Source organism: Pestalotiopsis fici, assembly GCF_000516985.1.
Source record: "Pestalotiopsis fici W106-1 unplaced genomic scaffold PFICI_Scf_1, whole genome shotgun sequence".
Taxonomy (NCBI): Eukaryota; Fungi; Ascomycota; class Sordariomycetes; order Amphisphaeriales; family Sporocadaceae; genus Pestalotiopsis; species Pestalotiopsis fici.
Genome location: NW_006917091.1, coordinates 4,957,043 through 4,967,429, shown reverse-complemented (window position 1 = coordinate 4,967,429; position 10,387 = coordinate 4,957,043). Strand labels below are relative to the sequence as shown.

At 51.0% G+C, this 10,387-nt stretch overlaps 4 protein-coding genes across 4 annotated transcripts; 3 read left to right on the top strand and 1 right to left on the bottom strand.

Annotated features, from left to right (window-relative positions):
* Positions 1-141: 141 nt before the first annotated feature.
* On the top strand, positions 142-1,115 carry PFICI_01469 (uncharacterized protein; the record flags this gene model as incomplete). Its single annotated transcript, XM_007830050.1, has 2 exons — positions 142-910; positions 976-1,115. 2 exons carry the CDS (start codon positions 142-144, stop codon positions 1,113-1,115), a joined length of 909 nt encoding a protein of 302 aa, XP_007828241.1.
* A 17-nt stretch (positions 1,116-1,132) lies between these two features.
* On the top strand, positions 1,133-1,513 carry PFICI_01468 (uncharacterized protein; the record flags this gene model as incomplete). Its single annotated transcript, XM_007830049.1, has 1 exon — positions 1,133-1,513. The coding sequence occupies one exon, from the start codon at positions 1,133-1,135 to the stop codon at positions 1,511-1,513; it is 381 nt and encodes a 126-aa protein (XP_007828240.1).
* An 824-nt stretch (positions 1,514-2,337) lies between these two features.
* PFICI_01467 (uncharacterized protein) lies at positions 2,338-3,486 on the top strand (the record flags this gene model as incomplete). The annotated part of the gene is made up of 1 exon (XM_007830048.1): positions 2,338-3,486. One exon carries the CDS (start codon positions 2,338-2,340, stop codon positions 3,484-3,486), a length of 1,149 nt encoding a protein of 382 aa, XP_007828239.1.
* A 776-nt stretch (positions 3,487-4,262) lies between these two features.
* On the bottom strand, positions 4,263-5,755 carry PFICI_01466 (uncharacterized protein; the record flags this gene model as incomplete). The annotated part of the gene is made up of 4 exons (XM_007830047.1): positions 4,263-4,437; positions 4,641-5,279; positions 5,405-5,448; positions 5,642-5,755. 4 exons carry the CDS (start codon positions 5,753-5,755, stop codon positions 4,263-4,265), a joined length of 972 nt encoding a protein of 323 aa, XP_007828238.1.
* Between the last annotated feature and the right edge of the window lie 4,632 nt (positions 5,756-10,387).

Genomic DNA, 10,387 nt, shown 5'->3' with positions numbered 1-10,387 from the left:
AGAGTCATATCGGGCCTGAAGTAACCCGATTACAGTGAGTGCACAACAGCAAGAGCAGAATATTTCCACCCATCAGCAGAAAAGGTCAGCCCAATCGAATTGGCTTCTCTGGAACAAGCTGGGATTCTGTCTGCTTGTGTCATGGCCGAGCAGCAACCCAGCACGGCAGCAGCAGGTGGCGGAGGAGAACGTGGTGGAAGACACAACCGCGGTCGTTCAGGCAGATCTCGTGGTGGTCGTGGAGGTGGACGTGGGGGCCGAAGTCGAGGTGGTGCGCAGAATACTTCAACAGGTCAACAGAACCCGCCGTCGGAAGCTTCACCGGCGCCGGGGGCCACACAACCGCCAAGGGCAGAGGGAAACACACCTGGACAAGCACATTCTGGCCGTGGCCCCAGAAGAACAAGAAACGCCAGGCGGGGCGGTGCCAATTCCGGACATAGAACGACATTTGGTGCCCAGAGAGCCTTTGGAGGCCAACTCACCACAGAGTCACAACGCGAGGAAGGCGAGCAAGGCACAAACGCTTCTCTGGACGTGGGTGCCAACGACTTTGTGCCAGGCCAGTCTACACATGAAGTCCGAAATACACCTGGAGACTCTGTAGCAAACGGGAAGACACAGCGAGAACGGAGAGATTCCAAATCCACAGCTCCCGACCTTCCCACACGCATACACGAAGACATCACCTATGGCCAATATGAGTGTGTCATTTGCACCAACGAAGTACTCTCAAACTCGAAGATTTGGTCATGCACAATCTGCTGGACTGTGGTGCACATGTCATGTGTAAAGAAATGGTACACAAACCAGACCAAGAAGCCGGAGCAGCCAGGGGCCGAGGCCCTCAAGGGCTGGCGCTGTCCTGGCTGTAATTCAGCGATGACTGATGAGCCCTCGATATACCACTGTTGGTGCAACAAGGAAGTCAATCCGAAATCGATCCCTGGGCTACCGCCTCATTCTTGTGGCCAGACGTGCTCCAAGCCAAGGTCAACTTGCCCTCATCCGTGTGGCTCTATGATCTGCCATGCTGGGCCCTGCCCGCCATGCGAGATGATGGGACCAAGTATCTCGTGCTTTTGCGGCAAACAGGTTTCAACAAAACGTTGTAGCGAGACAGACTATGTCAATGGCTGGAGCTGTCAGGAGGTTTGCGGTGATCTGCTGCCATGTGGAGAGCATGAATGTTCGCGCCCTTGTCATCCCGGCCTCTGTGGCAGCTGTGAGATGTTGGTTCCGTCCCTCTGCTACTGTGGCAAGGAGTTCAAGGAGATATTTTGTGAACGCCGTGGCGATCAGGAAGCATCATTCAATTATGGACAGCTTAGGGATTCTCAGACTACACCGTACCCCAAAGCAGAAGGATTGGGCGAGTCATGGTTCACTGGCAGTTTTGAGTGCAACGATGAGTGCGGGAGACTGTTCGACTGTGAGCAGCATCGATGCAAACAGAAGTGCCATGCTCAGGATGAACAAGTCACTCACTGCCCATACTCTGCCGACGTGGTGATCAATTGCCCTTGCGGCAAAACGTCTCTGGCAGACCTCCTTGCACAGCCCCGGCAGACTTGTACTGACCCCATTCCCAACTGTAACAAGATATGCGATAAGGTGCTGTCTTGTGGACATTCTTGCCGGAGCGTTTGTCATGACTCGGCATGTCCGCCATGCATGCAGCATATGGACGTTACCTGCAGATGCGGCAGGACCACTTCCTCGTCAGTTTGCCACCAAGGATCTGTACAAGCTCCGGAATGTATGCGGGTCTGCCGTGCTCAGCTCAACTGTGGACGGCACTTACATGACTTACACTGCTGCGCTGGCGAGAAGAAAGCTATTGCAAGAATAGCAGCAAAGAGGAAGAAGAAGAATCTTGGTACTTCAAACGAAGAGGTGGAGCCTGAGCACATTTGTATCCGCCAATGTGGACGGCCTCTGAAGTGTGGCAAACATGAATGTCAGCAGCTGTGTCATTCTGGGCCTTGTGCCTCGTGCCCTGAAGCAATTTTTGACGAGATTAGCTGCCACTGCGGCCGTACTGTGCTTCAGCCGCCACAGCCATGTGGCACTCGGCCACCCGAATGTCGCTTTGACTGCATTCGGGATCGATCGTGCGGTCATCCTCTCGTCTCTCACCACTGTCACCCAGACGATATATCTTGTCCACCATGCCCTTTTCTTGTAGAGAAGAGGTGCATTTGTGGCAAGCAAAACCTCAAGAATCAGCCTTGCTGGTTTGAAGAGCCAAGGTGCGGTACTATTTGCGGCAAGAAGTTGAAGTGCGGGACTCATCTTTGTACGAAGCCCTGTCACCGTCCCGGCGAGTGTGAAGACATGGGTGTTCGTGGATCCCACTGCTCTCAACCTTGTCTCAAAGTCCGCAAATCCTGCGATCACGTCGATACCGACCAGTGTCATGCGCCTTCTGCCTGCAACGAAGACAAGCCATGTCAAGCCAAGACCTTTGTCACTTGCGAGTGCCAGCATCGGAAGCAGGAAGTCAGATGCCAGGCCTCAAAGTCGAACCCTTGGCCTGAACGCGCACCGCTCAAGTGCGATGATGAATGTCTTCGTTTGCAGAGGAACGCAAAATTAGCTGCAGCATTGAATATTGATCCGGCCACGCACACCGACGACCATGTTCCCTACTCCGAGACGACTCTCAAGTTCTTTAGAGACAATGCTAAATGGGCACAAACTTATGAAAGGGAATTCCGCGTCTTTGCCTCGGACCCTTTGGAGAAGCGTCTTCGATTCAAGCCCATGAAGACGCATTTGCGCGCATTCCTGCACTCCTTGGCAGAGGATTTCGGCCTCGATAGCGAATCTCAGGACCCCGAGCCACATCGTCATGTTGCCATCTTCAAAACCCCTCGCTTCGTGTCCGCGCCGACCAAGACCCTCGGACAATGTGTCAAGATTAGAGCCGCAGAATCCCAGGCCCAACAGGCGGCAGGTCCCAATATCATTGTGCCCACTGAACCCTTCAACGCACTCATCCTATCGTCGCCCCAATTTGGTCTCACCATTGAGGAGCTCGAGTCCTCACTCAAGGCGGACTTGGCGACCCAGCCCAGCATATCGTTCACCACCAGCTTCCTTCCCTCGGACGAAATTGTACTCCGCGGCACAGGCGCCTGGACGCCCCAGGCCCTTGAGGCGTCCGTCACGGCCCTCAAGCCCCTGGTCGCGCAGACCGTCAGCCGGCTCGGCTTCGCCAAGGTCGTGGCGCTGTGCCACGTCGATACTTCGCTCAACGTTCTCCGCCGCGAGGCCGACCACGCCACTAAGAATGCTGGGGGCTGGAATACCGTGGCCGGAAGATCTGCCGCGCGACCGGCCACCGTGGCACCGCCGGCGCCGGCGCCAGCCCGGGGCAAATTTGTGGCGCTGCTCAAACCCAAGAAGAAGAAACAGGCAGAGGAGGACCCCGTCGAGGATGACTGGGAGGCTGCTGCCGAAAGACTGGAGGTAGAAGAGTAAAGCATTCATGACGGGTCGTGTCTCAAGAGGAGCGTATTGATTAAACCAATGACAAATAGTTGGTTTTGAGAGGGAATTACGCCTAGAATCATGCAGACACACAGTCTGATGAGATAATTAGGGAAAGATGAACTTTCATGTTCATGTAAAAAAAGAAAAAAGAAAAAGAAAAGCGAGCTATAGATAATGGCGAGTATGCGCCATGCTAAATGAATATTGATATGTCCTTGGATCCTTGATTCGTCTCAACGTGCGTAATCCGTTAATATACGTGCTTTCAGAACCCTCCTTCATGTGGTCATGAATGCTTTAGTATGCGAATTTCAGTTTCTCGATACATAGCTTGAATTTCTCAAGGCCATGTTGCACATCATATAAAAACGATTTCGAAAACAATATCATGGTCACAGGATAATTATCAATTACGTCACAAACGCTACATCAATTTCTTGGGAGGGACGATTGCTCGAGTCAACTATGATACAACTTTTTTGATACATTCAACGTCCAGTCTATATAAAGCTGATTAAACAAAAAACGGGAACCGGCTCTCCTGCCACGGAAAGAAAGCATCGATGGGTCAGGGGCGGGGTATCTTCAATTCTTGCGAAGAGGGAATAAATGGGAGGGCTCTTGACTGACAAAGCGTCTCCAGTTCCCCGAGGATCTTCGTTTGTTAACGCCGCCCAATGCAAATAAAACGCAAAAAATCTTCTGTACAGTGCTTTCAACGCTTCATCATGCTCTTCATTATTAGCAAAGACGCTGGAGTCGTTTCACCTCCTCCTCTTGTCCGGAATCTCGTCCCCGCCGACATTGGAGACAAAGTCCGATATAGCTTCGAAATAACCTTCCTCTAGCACACTCGAGTTGTGGTCACCAGCAGGCAGCGGCTTCCAGATCTTTGTTGGAGTTGTAGCTAGCTCATACAGTTTCCGCATGTGAGGAGGACTAGAAGGACCACATGATATTAGCAACTAGCATCACCCATGAGGGAGCGGGCGCTAAAAGTTGTGTGACAGGGTAATATAGTCAGGAAACAAAGGTTGAAATCCTCGTCCGCCAAGCGGTCTCAGGTTTTGTGGATGGTTGTTTATGATCATCATTTGATATAGGAAATTTGATTGTTGGTTCATGGAATAGAGAAAACTTACGGCACAATCTCGTCCTGCTGTCCGCTCAGGAACAAAATGGGAACCTCGGTAATGGTGGGAATAACCGTCTCACTCGGCCAAACTTGGTGGCACAACAATGTCAAGTACTTGGCTGGAGGAATGACCGAGGGGATTAGGGAGCGCATCGAGAGGAAAGTATTCTCGAGAACAAGGCCGACAATGTCTCCAGCGTTTTGGTTCTTGGCAACGAGCTTGATGCTCACGGCCCCTCCCAGGCTCTGCCCGTAGACGACAATCTTGTGTTGACTTGTCTCGGCTCGGTCCCGTAGGTATTCCAGGGCAGTTTGCGCGTCGATCATGAGGCCCTTTTCATCAGGATCCCCTGTCGAAAGACCATAGCCGCGGTACTCGAGCATGAAGACGTTACAGCCAATGTAGTTGATGAGCATGCGGGCAATCGGTAACCGGTGTCCAATATTTCCAGCGTTGCCGTGGAACATTAGTACGGTGCAATTCGAGTTGCGCGAGCCCTTTCGTGCACGAATGTAGAAGGCTGACAGTTTCTCGCCATCGTGTGTTGGAATGGTCAATTCCTCAAAATCCTTAATTCCATATTCCGGTGGTCGTGGAATATCCGTCCGGGCATTTGGGGGCATATGTGCCGGATAGATTAGAGATCTATAATTGGGACAGTCTTGGTCAGCTTAAGGTCTACAAGCTCTTGCCGTGGCAGCTGACATGTAGGGCAGAGCTGCCACATGGGTACTGGACGCGTTTTGAATCGAGGCTCGAGGTCAACTAACTTTTGTTTGAAGTAAAGGAGGGATGTCAAGACAGCAGCAGCGCCCTGCACATCATCTATTAGCTCGACTGCGGTCCGGCATCGGTGTCTTATTGCGCTCTGGGTCCGGCGGCAGACTCGGCGAAAGGCTGGCGAAGAGAAGGATGGAGAAGAAGAAGAAGAAGAAGCGGGCGAGGTCGTCGCAGAGGAGGCCGGCGACGGCACGACGATGACGGGGTAGCTAGAAGGCATTGCATACCGTAGACACCAGAGCCGGAAGGCGCATGTATGCGGACACGGAGCCCAGGAGCGAGACAGTCTGCTCCAGATAGCTCCCGCTCGGATTAGACGAGGAGGATGTAGGAGGCGCCATCCCGAAAAATTGTTGAGGCTGCTTTGTCGTAGGCACTCGGGTTCTTTTAGGTAGGCCGTGGTTCTTTCTCACTGGAGACGACGACTGGGGGTGTGGGCTCTCTGGGCTTCAGCCAAGCTCTGGTTCTGCTCTGCTCGTACGTACTCTGCTGCGGTCAGGTACCGAGCGCGCGAAGGGGAAATAGGGCTTAGCCGAGACTGATCAGATGCCGCTTAGGTGAGTCCAGGGAAGGGGGAGGGAGGAAAAGAGGGCATAAAGGAGTCCAGTAGTGAATGCAGCGGTGAAACGGGGAGTGTATTGGCTCGGATGGCTTATGAAAAAAGATCCATCGCCGTCGATCACCCCCGGCACACACTATTCGGAGAACGGAGGAGAGAACAGATTAAAAAAAAAAAGAGTATTTGGCAGTGTCCTAGAACGGTAAGAGGAGGGACAAGCACAAATTAGGCGAAGCGGCACCCCGGGAGCTGACTACGTATGTGAGGTACGTAGTAAGTAGAAAGATAGCTATTAGCTAAATATATATGTCAAATGAAGGAAAAGAGAAAATTGACGAAAACACACACAGGCCTTTTCATTAATTGCTATCGTCGTCGTTGCCGGGCGGAACTTGGGGAAGTTTTGTGGTTAATATTGCGAAAAGGCCAGCAGCAAGAAGGTACAATGATGAATGCCTCGGTCGGCACAGGATCAACTCTAAAACTAACTCCTACATTAGGCCCCCCAGAGTTTGTCCAGGTAATCATAAATCAATCCATCAAGGGCAAGATTCTCCAATTAGGCACGCTCCCATCCGATGCTGGATATTATGCTGCTCATTGGGGATCATGAATTGGACCTTGCACGATTGTTTATCCAGGGATATCTCGTGCGCGCGGCCCCGACGGAAATAGCTGTGTACTGTAGGACGGGCCATGATTAAATTCCCTTTGATTTCACTCTCTAATGATTTGTTGATCCATTCATCAACCATCCCACCGAGGCAGGCAGGCAAGACGGCACACCTTTTTTTTCGCAACTAGAACACAGCCAGCCTGGCTAAACGGCGAAATCTCCCTAGCTCGTCCGTTCATCAGCCAGGGTCGCGAGTTATTAGCGTCCACAATCGGTGACCATGCTGAGTGCGGCGTAGGTCGCGCTTGAGGCTCTATCAACGATTTCAACGGTCTCCTGAAACGTTTCTCAGGTAGATCAAGAGAATAAAAAGTCCTCTCCTTGGCTGCATATCGGCAGCTCTCGTCACGGTCCGTTGTGTCATCGTCTCACCTCGAGCATACCTGACATCTCTTCTACCATATAAAGATGACAGACAGAGGACCTTTCCCCTCCCCCAGAGACGGACGCCGCGGGGATCGAGCTTAATGGCTTGTCATCGCCCGGACATTCTAGAAAGCTAGGCAATGCGCCATCTGTATGCTAGGCCGATGGAGATACTTCTCTTCTTTTGCATCCGAGCTTTCAATTGCTCATCGCAGGTAGCCTGGCTAGGTAATGTGTAATCAAAAAGAATGAGCTACGACCACATCGTCCGCAATAGATTGCTCGCCATGTGCCCCAGTTTGTGGGGTCTTGGCCTCTGTCTCTCTCTTACCATGGCTGAGCAGCAAACCAGAAATATTGGTGTCACTGCGTCCCCATCACTTTTTCCCCGTCTGTCTTCGCCACGGATAGTAAACTGTCGGGCATATGCCGATGGCTCTTCTAGAGTGTCACCTTTCTACTGTGGTTGCAGGCAAAAGTTTTCGCTCCCTGTCAAGTATCTGGCAGGGCTCACTTCAACGTGGGGCAAGTCACTTTTCCAGCCATAAATTGCACAACTTACACAAGCACAAACCACCTCCCCATGTCCATTAGTGGAGATATACCTCATGTACGGCTAAAACTTACCCATACTACCACAGTATGCAACTCGACTTGCATCGCATAACCACTACTTGTTAGCATGAGAAACGGACGGCTTTGCACATGCTCGTGAGCCGTGGCTCTTTGTACGGAGTACATCTACCCTACGGCCTACCTCGGTCGCGAAGGACGCATACCTAGGACGAGAACCAGCTCAACCCGAGGATCATTGTTGTTGAGCTTCTAATCTAACCCAACTACCTATCAGCATGCACAGCCCGATCCCTTGGACGATTTATGGATCGAGTTGAACAAACGCCGATGACAAGTTGGCCACGTCTCGGCAGCCTAGGTCCATATGTGAGAAGCATGCTGTAAGAGTTGTCCAGTGATCCCGGAGTAGTATCTGGGCTGCAGAATGATGCCTATATATACAGTCCATTGAAAGCATATTAGATGGCATTTCAACATAACGTGATTTCATGATAATAGCTTATACTTGGCAGAGGTCGACAACCTGAACCCGTGTTGAGCACTGCGTTTTTTTGGATCGGCATATCAAGTTCCCCTCATCCGTCGAGTCAGTGCTGCTCGCTGGAGATTGTAAGCGGCATGCAATAATATACACCATGGCCACGTGGAGAAGACAGGTACGTCTTTGTGTTTAGATGAAGGCTCTTGTCAAGATTCCAGCGGTTCTAGAATTAGCAGTGCCGCTCTCAATAGCTCTTCGTAAAGCAAGACACCATGATGGTCCGTGTGACTTCTGGACGTAATCACCAGGTCTTGGTTGCTGATCTCGCCACCACCTCTAGCGCAAGAAACTATATCTTTGATGGAACCTCCCTCGTTGCGTGTTTGTGGGCGCGCGCATATATGGCGGTTGCTGGCATGACACTGGATAGTGCTGAATACCTAGATAGTGTTGGAGAAAAGGCTATGATAACGACCTTTGTTCCAAGACAATTGTTGCGATTCGATAATTATGCTATCAACAACACCTTAATACTACTACTACTACCTGCTACCATGATCCAAGCGCAGACTTGGATAAACCAATGTCTTGCTTGGCATTGCTAGTAAGCATTCCACTCACGCGCATAACTGGGTCATAATGCCTCTTTGCTTTACCTTTTTAGCCTTTCCACCAAGGCCAGCACCATAATAGTGTACAGTATTGCTCCGAGTGTCTGATAACCACAAGCCCCGTTTCGTTCTGGAAGATTGCCTCGAACAAAAAACCGAGTTCCCGAAGAATGGTCCTCTTCGCTTATTCTGAGGGGAAGATTCGTTGCAAGGCACCAGAACCGCAGGTCCCTTTTCAGGACACGGGAGAGCCCGTGGGGTCAAAGGAAGGGGGGTGTCTATCCAAAATCGACAGATCCTCTTTTTTTTTTTTTGGAGGTGTGGATGGGTTGGAACTACGTAGATGGGATGATATGGGATGGATGGATGGATTGACGGATGGATTGACGGATGAGTGATGGGCGCTGGGGTAGGCCAGGGCCCCGGCCAAGAATATTGCTGTCAGAGGTGTCCAACCTTTCAGTCGGGACTGGCTGAATCGGCTTCTGACTGGCAGCCAAAGACAGGCGCGCGCGACACACACGCACTGGGGGGCGTTGCGCGGCCGTGCGAGTCTGTCTGGGAGTTTAATTGGTGTTTCATGGCATTTCATGCTACTTGGAGCAAGCAACTCTATTCCGAGGGTGGCCCCAAATGGGCGGGAAAAACATGGCAATGGCATGGCACGTCAGGGACTGAACTGAAAGAGGCATCGTTTTCCAGGGGGAAAACAACAATTCTGACACGTCGCTTCTTTTGAACAAAAACAGCAGCCAATTGCCCACGCGCATTGGCCTTTTTAGCTCTTGAAATGTTCGCGGAATTGAGTTTGGAATGTCGTCGCCGTGCTTGAGTGCTAAACCCAAAATTTTGGGCTCGAATCCTCTGGACGCGGCCGATGGAACACCTCGAAGGATTTCGTTTGCTCACGTTGGAAATGACCCAGTGTCGCCGAAGATGTGATACTTCTTGCAGATCGAGGATACAATTCAAGACAGGGTCTGGATGCAAGGCCTGATTGGAATCAGGAGTAATGAAGTTCTTTAAAAGAGAGAGCGCCTCTTCGTAAAGCGAACACATGGGATAGGTGCTTCTCTTTTCGACATAGCCCCCGAGCGAGCAAGGTTCATGATAGGCTTACAAGGCTTACAACATACAATGTAGGTATCGTGTCTATTCCTGGGGGCGGTTCCCTTTCTTCGCCCTTGCAGGTTGCAACACCTGGACCTGAAATGTGTTTTCCCGCATTCGTACACATGCTGAGTAGTATGTAGTTTTTGGGATACATTCTTTTTGCTATACTATAGGAGCTAATCATGTACCTAGTCGAGCATTGAGTTCAGCCTGTGCCAGGCCAGAAACGCAGGACGTTAGAGCCGCCGATAAAGTATTGTGTTTGGTGGACGGTAGACAAGTCGCTACGTGTACTATTACGCTCTGCGTCGGCCAATGGCAATATAACAGCAAGATATTTCATGCGCCTCGCCAGCATCTGACTGTTTGTCTGTCTATTGGGCTCGTCTAGATTGTAGGTACGAGTTACATACTACATCAGCAGCACAATCTGGAGGCTTTTGAAAATCATGTACCTTGCGGATACATTCCTCATATATACACAAGGCCTGTAGATAGTCGATTGTGTAGACATGTTGTGAGTCGACATACAAGATATACTCACACGCTCTATCTATGAAAGGTATCTATCTGGTCGTCGTCGAAATTCAC